The following is an 18,147-nucleotide window of genomic DNA, read 5'->3' as shown; positions in this document are numbered from 1 at the left end:
CGCACGTATTTCACATTAAGTTTTTCCTACAGTTACCATTGAATATGAAAAGTGGGTAATTATGGGTAAAATTGCCTGAATAATGTAGTAGTGTTTGAATGGCGGGGGGCAGCTGTGTGGTGTGTGCTGTGGTGGCACTGTGCTGTCGCTGTCCTCCATTATAATATATACTTAATAATTAGCGCGTTGTGCTTGGTTGCACCTCTGCTCACTATAGCAGCCACAGCAGTCACTGTTACCAACTTCATTTTGATTTTGCTGCACTGTTGCTCCATATAACCTACTAAGTATTTTGCGTTGCCATGTTGCAAATCTGGAGTGCAGAAAAATTTTTCCCGCACTAGAGCGGAAAAGTGATTCTTTGCGTTCTGTAATCAGTGCAGCAATGGCCACTTTTCAACGTAACTGTAGGAAAAAAATATTGTAAATGAGGTGAAATATTGGAATAAAGTGAATATTGCTACGACCAGACAACACAAGGATGCAGAAGAGTAGGGATTACAGAGTGACAATCTCAAGTGTATCATATAATAGCAAGAATATAAAATGAAAAAGTATTATGAGGGTGGGATTCACATTTGAGAATAGATACATTCATTGAATGGAAATATCGATCTAAATGTAATAATATCGAGACAGCTAAGGAAGATTTGCGGAGAACGTTGAATGATAGGTATCAAATCCGAGAATAGAAATAAATAATGTTTCAGAGAACAATATTACAAGCTAAACATTACAAGGGTTCAAAACACAGATACATACAGAGAAAAAGGACAGCAGTGGAAGAATCATAACAAATCGAATCATTCAACAGAAACTATCAACTGTAATAACTAACAATAATGAGGAAAAGTTTATACTATTCAAGGATCACAATAGAGACATGACCCAAGCTAACTTACGGTGGGCACACACCAGTTAGTCAAGACAAGACTAGTCACGTTTAGTCACAATACTTCACATAGTTGCTTATGAAGTAACACACACCGATTAGTCATTTCAATTAGACATGTCTTCATAAGCAACTATGTGAAGTATTGTGACTAAACGTGTCTTGTCTTGACTAAATGGTGTGTGCCTAGCCTTATAGAGACAGCTGACGAAGAATTCTAATTAGATAAAAAGTGAATAATATAATATCAAATACTATGATGGTTCAAGGGTGTGTGAGTATGATTCATATTGATAAAAAGTGAATAATATATCAAATACTATGATAGTTTAAGGGTGTGTGAGTATGATTCATATTGAATATTATTATTGATAATAATATTGTGATGAACCAAAAGAGGGCCAAAATTTACAGGCAGATAGTAGCATAGATAGACATCTAGTCTATAATTTTAATAAAGAAAAAATGTAAACTGATTGTGAACAATAATATACGTAAATATTTTTAATGACGATAGGAATTATGACAAGGATACGATTTAAAAGTATCAAGTAGGGACCCCAAGCTAGACATCACAAGGCTATAAAAAATATAGACAGCTGGAGAAGAATAAAAAAAAAATCATTACAATAGAGATGATGACGTGATATATCAATGATGGAAACCAGAATTCAGAAAATAACAGAAGAATTGATGATAACAACAATGTCAAGATGGGAAAACAATTTTGAAGAAATATAAAGAACAAATACAACAATAATGTGATGAAGCTCTCATTTGGAAAAAAATAAAACATGAGAGGTTTCAAGGGTAAAAACACAGAAAAATCTAGTAGAAACTGTAACATTTGATCATAGAATATTAGTGTTGATACCTAAATTATGAATGATAGGGTTGATAAGTATTGAGAATATTCGAGAAGGGTCCAAATCTAACATCAAAAGGCTACAAGACAACACATATTCAGCTGGAGAAGAATTTAAATCTATTGAGGTTTGTGAATTTGATAATATAACAAATGTGTGATACCTTAATTAATGATAGGGTTGATATTTGAAAATAGTCTAAATCTAAACATCAAAAGGCTACAACACAGAGACAGATGAAGAAGAATTTAAATTTGTTGAGGTTTGTAAATTTTATAATTTATGACAAATGTGTGATACCTTAATGATAAGGTTGATATTTGAGAATATTTTAGAAGGGTTCAAATGCTAAACATCAAAAGGCTACAAGACAACACAGTGACAGCTGGAGAAGAATTTAAATTTGTTGAGGTTTGTGAAATGGTGTAAATTGTAATGCCGTGCTGTATGACCTGAATAACCCACCTGTATTCGAAGCTAGTAAATCGTTCGTTGATCGTTTGCCCCATAAGCCCTTAAGGTTTTGCCAGGCAGGGTCGCGTTTGCCCCACGAACCTGAATCGGAAAAAGTAAACAAATTTGTTTTTCTGTGTTTTAGCGAACTTTGTGCGAAAAAGCAGAACAGAAGCAATATTGAACACCGGATAAAGCGCGCGAAATTCAAATATCTATACAAAAATGCAGGATAAGCGCGTGGATTTGTGAAAGATATCTTTGAATGTAGTAATCAAAAACCAAACATCACCTACTAGAAACACCAAACAGATCAGGTATTGTGACAAACATGCGCTCCAGGAAAAACAGTGAAAAGCGAAGCGGAAAAGCCTATCTTCAATTTTCCGGGGAAATTAACATCGAGCATGCAGTTGGAACAAACTTCAATTTGTGCCCCGGCACAAGAACAAACTTCTGAATCGCCTAACGGAAGAGGAAATCGTTTTTAGATTGGGTCTCAGAGATATTCATATCTTCTCGATATTCATATCCTCTGGATATTCCCTCGGGAATATGTATTTGAAAGAGTTTGGAAGGCCACACGGTTGTAAAGCCTGGTTTAGACTAGAGTCTACGAAGGTTCAAAAAGCCTACTCAGGTTTGAAAATGTTCCCTCACAGAACTGAACATGAAAGAGGAATCTTGTACTCATGACTACTTAATGATTCAGACAAACTACTACTAATACTGTACTACATTACTACTTAATTCTCCGCTTTTAACTAAATTTTTGTATGACAGAATTGAAATACTTCTAGTTTTCATGAGAGTGTTTAAACATTGGCAGAATGAGAAAAGTCCAATGAATTTCTGTTTTTCTCTCCAGGATAAGAGCACTAATTCTCATTTGAGTGTTTCAACGTTGGCAAAATGAATATCTGTGAACACTCTCATAAAAATCAATATTCTTTCCACGCCTAGCAGAGTAGAATAACATTGAGAAACAAGGCTTCATCGTGTGTTATGATACAGGAATTTCTTGTCAAAGTCCCACATTGTATCCCAAGCTTCCCAGTGAATTGGACCATTCATTCATGTATTTAAAGGCATGATGGTACTTCATAGGACTTCTTCATTATTATTATCAATTCTCCAATGCTTCGTAAGTTTCACAACTCAGATCTCAGTTTGAATCCCCATTTATGATTATACTGCAGTTACTTGAAAATAAATGAACATTACGGATACGATAGAAAAAAAAAATGATTGAAAAATAATGAGAAAGTTAACCAAGACAAGGAATATTTTCAGATTAGTTGTGAAGGTTATATTGTGGTAGTTATCCATATTGGATGGAAGGACTTGGAAAATTGAGATACCGGTTTCAGTTGTTACACGATTATCAATCCATGGTAAACATAAATACCCCTGATTTCACCAGAGATTGATAATGGTGTAACATCCAAAACAGGTGTCTCCATTTTTCAATAAACCGGTGGTTGGAGAACATTTAGGGCCGGTTTCCGAGCTCGGGATTTAGCTAAGTCCTAGACTTTGAACAGCTGGAGTCAGAAAATTGGTTTTCCAAAACGGGACGTAGTCGTAGTCATTGTCATAGTCACGTTTGAATTCAATTTCTAGAATAGAAACTAGAAAATTAAACACAAAATAAAATAAGGAGAAAATAGTGTAAAGTTTCAGCTATTTTGAATTATTTAGGAACGTCTAATTTCGTCAAGGAAAAACGTTTCCAATTATAGAAATGATAAAATAAAAACTACGACTACTGTTATAAAAGCTGCGACTACGCCCCGTTTTGGAAAGCCAATTTTCTGACTCCAGCTGTTCAAAGTCTAGGATTTAGCTAGATCCCGAGCTCGGAAACTGGTCCCTAGTCTCTTTATTGAACAGGATACATTATCTTCCTATCAAGTTATCAAATATATATAATGTAATGCAACGTAATGTTCATGCTTCCATAGGGGTTCAAATACTACATGAAAAATATTGTTCGTTTGTTGGGAAGTGGAACAATGTATTGAATAGTTCGATTCTACGCCTATCCTATGATGAATGCTGTTTTCTATGTATGATAGTATATTGGAATATCAATTCAAGAAGATGAACCCTACACGTGACTAATGGAAGGTATAATAATAGACTCTTTCAAAAACAAAGTGCTCGAGAACTCTACTAGTTTAGAATAGCATTTTTGAATATTAAATTAATGATAGCTTGTACCACTATTTCTTAAGACAACGAAAGCAAGTATCAGGAATCATTCAGGAGATGAAATATGAATGAATATCATGTAAAAAATAATGAATGAACATCTAGAGTTAAAAGTATGTGTGAACACCTAGAATAAACAGTATATCAAGTGCTAGAAAGCGATCATTAACGTTTCAAATAACAATTATTGTGAATCTATTGTAAGCAACACCAATAAAGAAAGCTAGTACACCAAAAGCATTTAGTATTGATCAATGCAAGTAAAATCTTCAACCAATCACTTATCTATTATCAAGCTAAAGCTCGTTTAGCTTATCTCAAATAATAAGCTGGCTCAACCGAGGCCTCTACAGTAAGATCCATGTTATAATGACAGTGGAGGAAGATAGGATTCTCTGCCTTGTCACTGCCTTCTGAAGAGGATAGCTGATGCAATATCAACTGTTCATTCTTGTTTAAAATAATCAATCTTATCTCATTTGTCATGAGTATATATTTTTCAATGATTGAATAATAAATTTCCATAATTGAGATAAAATATTTAGTTGATTAATTATATTTTAATGATCTGGCAACATTGTTGAGCTAGAGAAGGATAGCGCTATCTGCTTTGTCGGATGTTAGACAAGGATAGCAACACCAATGTTAATCAAACGCTACCATTATAACGTGGACCTCACTATGATTTTAACGTTTCATTGGGTATTTTTAACTGATTGGCGAACAGACTTCTGTAAAATCAGACATGCAAAAGCACACACCTGCTTTGGATTTGACTGGCATTAACATTCCAGTTAACGACTGGTTTAGTCGAAATATCTCGACGAAACGTTATATTATAGTGCTTAACCTTAGTTTGTTTGATCTAGTTAATCAGTTTTTGGTTTACTCCTCAGTTTTTCAAGGTATCTTCTAGTTTAAATTAAAATTCAATGTAAGAACTCTCAAACAAGAATGACCCAGCTACTGTCGCTACCTACCGGTGAAATTCAAAGCTCTGTCCGACTCTTCAAAACCAACTCAGACCAATCACAAATGAGGTGGGCGGAGCATGAAAGCATAGAGAAACAATAGCGTAAGTAGATATCCCATGGTATATTGCGTTTATGTCGCAACTTTCACTGTTATCTCAAGATGATAGACAACGTAGTTCTTTCCCGAGACGCTGGTAGTGTCTCATAATTTGACGTTCATACACTCTCACCCCGCCAAAACATTAAAAATCAACAGTAATCGACAATAATCGGCTTGAGTTGACAGTAAATGTTGCGTCATAAACGCCCTATACCATGGGATATCTACTTACATTATTGTTTCTCTATGATGAACGTGGGTCGATAGAATAGTGGGAGGAGTGTTCTCTCTTCTGATTGGTCGATAGTTCAAAAGGTTGAATTATTCATTCTCGCCAGTAGATGTCAGCAGTCACTGGGTCATATCAGAGACTTACTATTTCTTGTGTAATACATATCATAGCATTAATACTAGACCACTCATAGAACACTAATTCAAAACACCGAAAAGCCATTCAACACCAATTCAAAGAAGAAAACTGTACATCCAAGAAAAATTCAACACTTGTATAATTCATAAAAAGGAGGTCAATAGCATTATTTTTATGATTATTTCGATAATAATAATACATTCCGAATTTGTATTCTCTATAGCAATTTTGCAATATTCATGTATTTTGGAACCTGTCTCACATCTAACTTTTATGCTTTCTGGAAATATTTGTATAGATCTTCTGAGTTTTCCAACTAGAATCACTGTTATGATAATAGTAGTTATAGAAACATTTATGAATATGAAACAAAATAGGGGAAGGTTATCATGCTTTCATTCAATGGAGAAAAGATATTTCCAAATAAAAAAAGCGCAGCTAATCAAGGTACGAATCAGCATTTTTCATTATAAGTATAATTATTTCTCACTATTAGTATAATTTCTTCGCAGTTGAATCTACCTGAGACTTTTAGGTTACTGAACATGACATATACGTATACTGCATATAGCTTGTTAGTATATCTGACACAATGTGTAATTTTGGAGAATTATGTTGTGATTAATGAATTTTATTCATGCTGCGAAATGATAAATCGAAGAATAATTCCATATCATTGAAGATTGTGAATACTCTCACCCCTACACACAGACGAATAGTCTTGTAGGGGTATTCCTGTATCTATGTAAAGTGTGTTCAATTTCCTGTAATGTATATTTTTGAGGAATAAAGCTAATGTATATGTGTAACGATTTAAGCAAGACTCATTTTATGAGAATAGCTACCTACGTACCTGTCTTTACTTGGCATACCGAGAACTCAAGTATCAACTAAAGGATTAAAGTGGAAACTGCACTTCCTTGGATTGTTGATAAGAAATGATTATACCGTATTCAATTTGAGGCAGAAATCTTACCATACTGTATCCATTATCTTCCAGCTCTTCAACTATTATATTGGACGGAGCCTACTACGTTATCCTATTTGGAACATCTATTCACTGTATTATACTATTTATTACGATTCCAGTAGTGGACGTTATTATAACAGTTACTGGAGGAATTTTATTGGGGACAACTGGAGCCGTGTAGACCCTTACTTGGTCAAGTAATATCCATACGGTTTAATTCATATGCTACCGGTAACTGGAACGTCTACTGAAGTAATGAAAACCAGGTATTGATTTATTAACAGGAACTGATAAAATTTATCTTGAAGTTTTGCCTCACGATTTTGTAATCTAGCCATGTAGAATATGTAACTGTTTTCTCGATTTTATATCGTGGGATCGTAAGAGAATTGAAAAATAGCATCATTTAGATAAAATGAATTTAGAGGAAAAGTACCACTAACGTAACATTTCAACGTACGCGTACATTTTTAACAGTACACAAAAACCTTGTTGCTACGTAGAAACTACTGAAACAGACGTTCAGGATACATGCTTAACCTGGACAGTCTAAGATGTACGGCGGAACATTACGTTTGTGGCTGACCTACTTTATTTGATGTAAATTCCGAGTTGTAACACAATTTATTGGGAATACTATGTATTATTTTTTTTAAATCAAAATTTAATTATTTATTTATAAATTCATAGATACAATATCATTCTTTACTCATTATGAATGATTATGAGAAGAACAACAGGCTAAAAGCCCAAAATGTATCTTTCCCTATTTTTGACAGAAATATTTAAAAAAAAAGTAATGTTTATCACTCCATAGGTTATTATCTACATTGAATAGAGTTTAGTGAATGGGTTTCTCGGAATTAATGAAGTGAATATGTAAGATTTATTGAATGTTCCAGATCGTATAATTTTGAATGATTGTAGACGGATTGTGAATTGTTAACGGGGCTCCTAAACAGTAAACTATGGACTGTAAACAGCGATTTATACATCCAAAGCGATTTTGGTTTCACTAGAAGCTCCTCTAGACCTACAGATCTCTCTAGAGACCTAGAGGTCCTTCTAGAGACCTCTCTGGAGACCTAGAGGTCTTTCTAAAGACCTACAGGTCTCTGTAGAGACCTACAGGTCTCTGTAGAGACCTACAGGTTTCTCTAGAGACTTAAATTTTTCTTTAGAGACCTACCGGTCTCTCTAGAGATCTAGGGACCCCTCTAGAGGCCTCTATAGAGGGCAGCACACACCAAGTCCAGGCCAAGCTGACAGACGAAATTGAAGGGAGCTGGATAGCTCTGTTGCACCAATAGGCGGCTCACACACCAAAGCAACCAGCAACTAGCAACAGGCAACTCGCAACTAGCAACTTTTAATTGGCAACTCGCAACTAGCAACTTTTAATTGGCAACTAGCAACTGGCAACTTAACCCGAATCATCCTATCTACCAAGAATATTCTATCAAGTTAATTTCATTATTATATTTTTCTTTTTGGGAGCGAAGTGATCTGAAATCAAAGGGTGTTGCTATGAAGCTATGTGACGCTGGTAGTCTCTGTGCCGTTCTGACACTCTCATCCAACAAAACAGTAATGATCGTCAGTAGTCGGCTTTAGATAACAAGAAAAATTCGCTTGAAATACGGAACATGAACGACCCATACCATGGGATATCAAATTATGCTATCTCTTCTCTATGGTATCACAGTAAATGATACAGTATCACAAAAAAATGATACAGTATCAACAGAATATGATACAGTATCAACCAAATATGATACAGTATCATTTCAAATTGATACACAACACTGAAATTTGATACAAAACTTCCAAACTTGAATGAATTCTACAAAACATGGGTTATCTTCTTATGCTATCTTTTCTCTATGGTATCACCATAAATGATACAGTATCATCACAAAATGATACAGTTTCAATACAAAATGATACAGTATCATCACAAAATGATACAGTATCAACACAATATGATACCATATCTTTACTCTATGATTCTATCCAGTTTATTCTATCATGTAGTTTTCTGTTTGGGAGCAAAGTGATCTGAAATCAACTTGTGTTGCTAGTTGATACAATAGTTGCGTGTTGCCTGGGTGTGCTCGCCGCCGTAAGCCGTAAGCAAAAAGCGATAAGTACCACCTCTGAAGCTGCCCCAGTCGGCCGTTTGCCCCGCGGCAGGGGCCGCCCGTTTGCCCCATGTGCCCCTCAGGGAGCTCCAGGCCCGTTTGTCCTCGTCTAGCTCGCTGCCGAGCTCGTCATCGTCCAAATCAGCCAGCGATCGTTTGCCCCATCCGCCCTGCAATCAATAAATCAATCAGTGTCAATCAATTCATTATTTAATCAACCAATCATTCAATAGAAATCTTCATTGATGAAAACATTGAATTGGAGTAGTGAATCTTAAGGCTGATTTACACGGTGCCAGTCGGCTTGCCAGTTAAGGTAGCTAGTCACTGGATGCCATAGACGACTGGCACTGTGTAAACGGCCCAAGCCAGTAACTGGAGAAGCCAGCAAGGCAATGACGCGCCAGCAGCTGGCAGTTCCAGCAGAACAAATATTTTTGTTTCACTGGCGCGCCAGCTTCATGTCAGCCTCATCACAGCTTTATAATCTTGCGGGTCATTAGCATGAAGCTTATAGTTCCCTCAAATAATAATTGTCACTTATAATTCCCTCAAATAATATTGTTTCTATAATTGTCTCTGATGCCCTCAAAGTCTTGTTTTCCATCCACTCTCGTATTCACGTTTCTCGTTCTTTCCGCTGTAACTTGTGGGTACATATTTCCAAAAGCTCTTCTCACAAAACCATTGATATTCCTCGCACACACTTTTGAACTCGTTTTGCCATTCAAACAGTGTTGCGTTCCTGCCATTTGTTTAAAAAACCAAGATCTGCACTATTTTCACATAAACCATGCTCGCTGTGGAGTTACATCAACACATCCGACTTGTTCCAGTAGCTGGCAACGTGTAAACAGTGTACATGCCGCTTTTAAGCTGGCATGCCAGTCGCCGCTTGCCAGTGACCTTCCAGTCAATATCCAAACTGGCGTGCCAGCCAGTAAATCATCATTCACGATGAAGTAAACACATTAAATCAAAGTAGAAACCGGTAAACACATAATATAAAATACTATTCTTATCTAATAAAGCGAGAAGCAATCAATCATTGCCATCAAGTGAACATTGTTTCAATATCAAAAAAAAGTATTTCAGTATTTTTAAAAAATTACTTTTTGAGTGGCTGGTTTTAAGACCTTTCTATTGTTTGACAGAGTTCTTCGATTCTACTTGATGTAATTTATTATACTTTGTGACTTTAAACTATTGCTTTGACTCTATTATTTTGTAATATTGTATTACTATGACTTTGTCAATTACCTATATTGGTCTACGACAATAAAATCTATTTATTTATTTATTTATTTATTTATTTATTATTATTTATTTATCAACTATTATACTATATCAACTCCTATTATCTTAAAGATAAAACAAAGAAGAAAAAAATAAACTAGTAGAGGACACATTAAAATAATTTTTAGTAACTAACTATTGTATGTAATATTGTAATATTTATCTAATATTTTGTGTAATTGATGTTGTAGTTTTAGTTTTTTTTTGGAAAATGAACATTTATTTATTTTTATTAATCTAAACTAATTTCTATCATGGGACAAATTCAATTAACAATGTTATTTTACACGATGAAACTAATAAAAATGAACTGACTCTCTTCTCAAATTTCTATAACACTCTGTTCATAAGAACTCTGATCATATTATTTGATTATATTCTCAGTTGTCGTAAACGAAAACGTATTTTTGCACTGCATTATGAAATATTTGGCATATCGTCCGTAATTTTACCGTTTGAAAGGGGAATCTAATTTCATGAATTATTGCTGATTTTATCACCAAGTCAGCAGTTTACAAATAAGAGAAAGTTTAAAATGAAACGAGAAGCAATCAATCATTGCCATAAAGTTAACATTGTTTCAATGTCAACTATTATACTATATCAACTCCAATTAACTAAACTAACTTCTATCATGGGACAAATTCAATTAAAAATGTTATTTTACACGATGAAACTAATACAAATGAACTCTTCTCAAATTTCTATAACACTCTGTTCATAAGAACTCTGATCATATTATTTGATTATATTCTCAGTTGTCGTAAACGAAAACGTATCTTTGCACTGCATTATAAAATATTTGACATATCTATTTATTTATTTATTTATTTATATCGTCCGTAATTTTACTGTTTGAAAGGGGAATATAATTCTGAATTGCTGATTTATCACCAAGTCAGCAGTTTACAAATAAGAGAAAGTTTAAGGCTGTGCAAAGGCTAAAAATAAACTTTTTACTCGTGATATTTTTCCAAGTTTTTCGATTTGTATATCATCAAGCTATCAAAATGAAAAAGTTTTCTCAGGAAAACATTTTTTTCCGATCATTACTTATTGAGATAAGAGCGACTGAATTTTGAATTTTTGGGACAGAACATTTCAAATTCGGTAGGAGATAAATCCATGAGATTCAGAGGATGGATTCTTCATGGTATTGTTGATCTAGTAAAACAAACATTTTCTGAAAATATGAATTTTTGGAAAAGTTATTCAATTTACCAAACATAACTCAACTAAAAGTTATTTTTAGTAAATTGAATAACTACCTTCTTGAACATTGATATTTTAAGGAAATTTTTGTTTTACTAGATTGTTGATCTAGTAAAACAAACATTTTCTGAAAATATGAATTTTTGGAAAAGTTATTCAATTTACCAAACATAACTCAACTAAAAGTTATTTTTAGTAAATTGAATAACTACCTTCTTGAACATTGATATTTTAAGGGAATTTTTGTTTTACTAGATCAACAATACCATGAAGAATCCATCCTCTGAATCTCATTGATTTATCTCTCACCGAATTTGAAATGTTCTGTCCCAAGAATTTAAACTTTAGGCGCTCATATCTCAAAAAGTAATGATCAGAAAAAAAATGTTTCCCCGAGAAAATGTTTTCATTTTGATAGCTTGATGATATACAAATCAAAAAACTTGGAAAAATATCACGAGAAAAAAGTTTATTTTTAGTCTTTGCACAGCCTTAAAAAGAGGAATACTCTCGTATTGGACTAACTATTAGAATAATTCATGAATGAAGAAGAGTTTCATGAACAGTTCATCTTGAGAGCAACCCTGATTTGACAGAGCTTCGACTTCATAGAACTAATTCATTTATTTATCATTCACAATCAACTTAAGGACAAAGAAACAGACTACAGTCCAAAACTTCATTTCATCCCAATTAATATAGAGTGCGGCAGTCAATCCCGCATTTTTGAAATAGGTGTAAAAAATAAACGGACGTAGATATCAAAATTATATTCATAAAATATTTTTCTACATTAAAAAGCATTTAAGAAACATTGAAAATAATCACTGTTTGAAAATAACATCAGCAAGATGGCGGCCTTCCCGAGTACGGCATTCGCACAGGCGATTTGCGAAGCTGTTCATAACATCACGAAGCATAGGCTGAGGAGTTCTCTCAATTTCTAGCCGGATTCTTGCCTTCAGTTCACCAACAGTATGAGGTCTTTCTTCATATACTTTACTTTTTAGGTAACCCCACAAGAAAAAATCACACGCAGTCAGGTCTGGTGAACGGGGCGGCCACGGAACCGGGCCATTGCGGGGAATCACTCGGTTTGGAAAAACTCAGTTAAGATCATTCATGCTCACGCGGGCTGTGTGACTTGTTGCTCCATCTTGTTGAAACAATATTTATTCATTCACTTCATGTTGCCGAAGCTGAGGAATGAAGAATGTCCTCAACATTGTTGAATAGCGCTCAGCATTCACAGTAACAGATCGCTCTCTTTTGTTTTCAAAAGAATAAGGGCCTATGATACCCGACGAGGACATTGCGCACCAAACTGTTACCTTAGATGAATGGAGAGGTTTTTGATGTAATTGTTGCGGGTTCTGGTCTCTCCAATACCTAAAGTTCTCAGCCTAAGAATTCCTTCAGCCTATGCTTCGTGATGTTATGAACAGCTTCGCAAATCCCCTGCGCTAATGCCGTACTCGGGAAGGCCGCCATCTTGCTGATGTTATTTTCAAACAGTGATTATTTTCAATGTTTCTTAAATGCTTCTTAATGTAGAAAAATATTTTATGAATATAACTTTGATATGTACGTCCTTTTATTTTTTACACCTATTTCAAAAATGCGGGATTGACTGCCGCACCATATATTATATATTGTATATTGTATATTGATATGTATAATATCAATATTGAAATTCATATTTAATTTTTAATATTTTTCAATTTATTAATGCATTTTCAAGTGTAATAATAATTTGTTTCATCTTTCTGATCAACCGAGATACAAAATTTTTAGTATAATGTTTATTTGGACTGTAAATTTTTGTGATCTTTATAAAAGTGTTTTCATAACCTCATTTGGACTATTTTTATCAAAATTAGGGAGAGGAACAGTTTTGGTTTTATCCTGTTGATTCTCTCCCAATCATTAATTTGATGTTGTGACTAAGGAATGTAATAAATAAATAAGAAATTATTTAAATTGTACAACAATGTGAGACTGGCTTTACTGAGCATTCGATGGTTCTCAGATGTAATTATTCTGGAACGATGTATTGAAAAGAGTTGATATTTCAAATGCAAACTTTCACAACACCATACTTTTTATTAGAAAAGTGGAATACGAGGAGGTACGACTCGTATTTATAAGGATTATCTCTCAAATTTTCAGTCATATCTTAAGTTACAAATTGACCTATCCGAACGGTATTGGCTTTGTTAGAAGGAAACTACTTCACAGCAGCTCAGCAATTGAAATAAAATACTTTCTCATTCTTTCAAGATACTGTAGAATAATTTCAAAAAATAAGAATGACACAGGTTTGTTGTCTAGGGAGTCAGGGAAAAGATGATTGCATTGTTATACTTGGACATCTCAATTTTCCCTGGCAGGTTTAAGGAGCATCTTCAAGACATCTGATAGAGTAACAGAGAAAGTAAGGAAGGTAGATAGAAGAGTGTGGGTGAGAAACACTGGAGAGAGAGAGTGAGAGAGAGATAAAGATAGAGAGAGATCAAGAGAGAGAGAGAGTCATTGGAAGAGAGAGATAGATTGAGTAAGAGGGAGAGAGATCAAGAGTAAGAGAGAGTGAGTGACTGAGAGACACAGAAGAGAGATAGATAGATTGAGAGAGGGAGTGAGAGGAAAAGTTTGAGAGGGAGAGAGAGAAAGGAAGAATTTAATTGAAATGAATTAATGCCTTTATTTAAATCCTAGAAGGGCAAAGTTAGGGTGCAGCCGGCCCTCTCTCACACTCAACCCTTCCTAGATACAATTCAAAGTATCATTAAAGTTACAACCTTTCCCAGATTGCAAATTGAAAAATAACAGAAATTTCATTGGAATTTAATTAAGTTCAGTAAGAGGAGGCTATACAATAAGAGAAGAGAGAAATAAATACAGAGAGAGAGAGAGAGAAAGAAGGTAAGGAAGAGAAAGATACAGAGATTAAATTTGATTTGATTAGAGTTCTTCATTTATGTTTGTTACTATATATATTGGCTTATACACTAATTTACATTGAATGGCAGTACTGCTAAATATCCAATGAACTCTACAAATTAGAGAGAGAGAGGAAGAAGGAGAGAGATCGAAGAAGAGAGTGAGCAAGGGAGAATAGAATGGATCACTGCCTTTATTTTTTATCTAGGAGGCGGAGGGCGCAGCCGGCCCTCTCTTACACTCAACCCAAAGAGATTGATTGATTGATTGAGTACTTTATTTATGAAGATTACAATATATACTGGCTTATACACTTATATACAATAACCAACGACAACGAGGACTTTAGGATTTTAGGATTAAGGTTTTATCAATAATAAAATTACACAGAAAAACATTTGATGCATTTCAGGCAATTTTACCCATAATTACCCACTTTTCATATTCAATGGTAACTGTAGGAAAAACTTAATGTGAAATACGTGCGCAAAGCTCCTCTGCTGCACTCAAGAAACCATTCAGCCCGAGCCGTAGGCGAGCGAGCGAGGTAAACGTTTCTTTCGGTGCAGCAAACTGACACTTTGCGCACTAGTTGCACAAATAACTATTTTCCTACAGATACCTTGAAAGTGACTATTTGTGCACTGATTGCAGGCCGCAAAGAATCACTTTTCCGCACTAGTGTGCAAAGTGAGTACTTTGTGTACTCCAGATTTGCAGCATGACAACGCAAAATAGTAGTAGGTTATATGGAGCACCAGTGCAGCAAAATCAAAATTAAGTGGGTAACTGCACTGACTCATAGTGAGGCCCGCCCACCTCACTCATGAATGGCAGTGGAGAACAGCGTTGTCTTGTCTGCTGCCATTATAAGTGCCTTCATTATAGTCATTTGAATGCTTACATAACATAAACCCCTTCAAGCAGTCACATAAATTTTCAATTGAATTACTAATCATTATAATTCAATATTATTATTCAATTTTGAGTGAATAAAGGTTTTATAATAATAAAATTACACAGAAAAACATTTGATGGATTTCAGGGAATTTTACCCATAATACCACTTTTTCATATTTAATGGTAACTGTAGGAAAAATTTAATGTGAAATACGTGCGCAAAGTTCGTTTGCTGCACTCAAGAAACGTAAACGTTTCTTTTGGTGCAGCAAACTGTCACTTTGCGCACTAGTTGCACAAATAACTATTTCTCAACACTGCACAGAAAGCAGCTGTTTTCCAGTCCCTACATAGATCTGAAAGACCTTGTTTGCAGACGACTCTCGTCTGACGTCAGAAAAGGCTTTCTTTCTGGCCTAGACCGAAAACGCTCTCTTCTAGCCGCTAAAATGAAAGTCCGTAGTTAATAAGTCATCCGCTAGATCGCGAGAGTGTCCACTTTCTTCATCAGCTGGAAGTCGCCATGATTTCAGTTCGAATTTCTAATCAAACTAATTCAGCATTCGCTTCGCAACCATTTTTATTCATTATTTATGTTGATTAGCGCATTCCGAATTTTAAAAAGTGCTTGAAGATGACGACGCCCGTGATATTCCAAGTGAAATTTTAAAGAATCTGAAATCCTGACTGCAAATTTTACCACTAAAATCAAGAGATAGGTACGATAACGAGTATACTTTATTTTGTATTCTTTATTTCTTTTGTCAGCAATACCTGTAGTGTGGCGAAAAAAATATCGTTCGCACCACGGGCAAAAATGTTTTTCCGGCTCTCAATCTTTTCTAGTCCTTGGCCTACGGCCGATTTCGAGCCGGAAAAATCTCATTTTCTGCTCTAGGTGAGAAATATACTATTAAATCATAGTTCCTTTTCTCATGAGTTATAGAGTTAGATAAATATAACCTCTCGCAAGCCAAGCGATTCCCCCATTATAAACTGTTACCATAATGTCTAGCTAATTTATTAAGTAAACTTTGAATTAGTTAATCATTCTTACAACCCTATAATACCAGCTCAATACCATACATTATGACCCCAATTACCAAAAATAAATACCCAATTACACAATATAGACTGACTTATCCACCAATTTACATTAAATGTCAGTATTGCTAAATATTCAATGAACTCTACAAATTGAAGAGAGAGGAAGATTCAGATTCAGATTCGGATTCCTTTATTCATGTGTTTAACGAAACATAATTCAACTTACGTTCTAGTGTTAAAAATAAATACCAGTAGCGGTAAAATGACATGGTGAATCATATTAAACTGATGAGTTCTACAATAATATTCAGCAAGAATATGATGAAAAATGCAAAAGTTAAGGTACTACTGTAATGTTTTCACATGAAACGGTGAGTTTGGACCTTAAGAAGTCCATTCTCAAAGAGGGTATCAAGGATACCCTCCCCTTCAGCACTCAACCGTTAAAAAAATAAAGATAAAAATTCAAACGAAATATTATGTCTAAGCGAAAAAAATAAGACTAAAAATATCAATAAGTAAAAACAAATTATAGAACGATAAATCATTCAGAGTTAAATCAATTAATAGAGAAGAGTACATAATAATAAGGATAAAAATAGAGAAAAAGTTAATTTCCAGTAATTAGAAAATTAATATGATATAATAATTGGAATAATGAGGGAGTGAAAGTTATTATTAGTAAAGAGATTTGTTGATTTCAATCCGAAAATAATGTTAATAACGAGGGAAATTATTGTACAAAAGAGATTAGTTATGTAAATAACAAGATAATATGATTATGAAAGTTCATGAAGAAATAATAATAATTCTAATTGGGGAATTATGAAGGGGAAATTATAATACAAAAGAGAGGGTAAGGGATATAGAATGAGGTTGCTAAGATCCACTCGAGGAAGAGTTTGAATAAGAAACAATCTTATGCTAAATTATGGACTAAGCTTATGCTATAGTAAGGTCCACGTTATAATGGCAGTGTATAAAGATAGAAGAACAGCGTTGCCGATTCTCTGCCTTAATTAATTATATTTCTAAACTGTCAAAAAACAGATTGGCATCGTTGCGGAGCTAGAAAAGGATAGTACTACCTGCTTTGTCGAATGATAGAGAAGGATAGCAACATCAAAGTTTATCAAAGTTTATAACTTATGCACATTTTTTATGTTAAGTTTACATGAATGTATAAAAAGAGAAAACATTATTTTTACTTGGGAGTGGAAGGAAATAATTATAAAGGATAAGGATAGGGATTAAGGAAGGTTTACTTGAATATGAGAGAGAGTGAGAGAGAGAGAGTGAGAGAGAGAGAGTGAGAGAGAGAGAGTGAGAGAGAGAGAGTGAGAGAGAGAGAGTGAGAGAGAGAGAGTGAGAGAGAGAGAGTGAGAGAGAGAGAGTGAGAGAGAGAGAGTGAGAGAGAGAGAGTGAGAGAGAGAGAGTGAGAGAGAGAGAGTGAGAGAGAGAGAGTGAGAGAGAGAGAGTGAGAGAGAGAGAGTGAGAGAGAGAGAGTGAGAGAGAGAGAGTGAGAGAGAGAGAGTGAGAGAGAGAGAGTGAGAGAGAGAGAGTGAGAGAGAGAGAGTGAGAGAGAGAGAGTGAGAGAGAGAGAGTGAGAGAGAGAGAGTGAGAGAGAGAGAGTGAGAGAGAGAGAGTGAGAGAGAGAGAGTGAGAGAGAGAGAGTGAGAGAGAGAGAGTGAGAGAGAGAGAGTGAGAGAGAGAGAGTGAGAGAGAGAGAGTGAGAGAGAGAGAGTGAGAGAGAGAGAGTGAGAGAGAGAGAG

General features: G+C 34.8%; 1 protein-coding gene across 8 annotated transcripts in view; it reads right to left on the bottom strand.

Moving 5' to 3' along the window:
* LOC111051590 (prothoracicostatic peptides) overlaps nucleotides 1-18,147 on the bottom strand; it is a 276,122-nt gene that overhangs the window by 11,067 nt on the left and 246,908 nt on the right. For 3 of the 8 annotated variants that reach the window (XM_039438592.1, XM_039438593.1, XM_039438594.1), the window contains 2 exons: nucleotides 8,991-9,150; nucleotides 2,224-2,313 (listed from right to left, as the gene is read on the bottom strand). In XM_039438592.1, the coding sequence (XP_039294526.1) occupies nucleotides 2,224-2,313; nucleotides 8,991-9,150 (250 nt within the window). The remainder of the gene's footprint in view (nucleotides 1-2,223; nucleotides 2,314-8,990; nucleotides 9,151-18,147) is intronic. The other 5 variants (XM_039438595.1, XM_039438596.1, XM_039438597.1 and 2 more) reach the window with 2 other exon arrangements.

Source organism: Nilaparvata lugens, chromosome 12 (genome assembly GCF_014356525.2).
Source record: "Nilaparvata lugens isolate BPH chromosome 12, ASM1435652v1, whole genome shotgun sequence".
Taxonomy (NCBI): Eukaryota; Metazoa; Arthropoda; class Insecta; order Hemiptera; family Delphacidae; genus Nilaparvata; species Nilaparvata lugens.
Note: the sequence above shows the minus strand (reverse complement) of the source record. Positions and strands in the feature narration are given on the sequence as shown.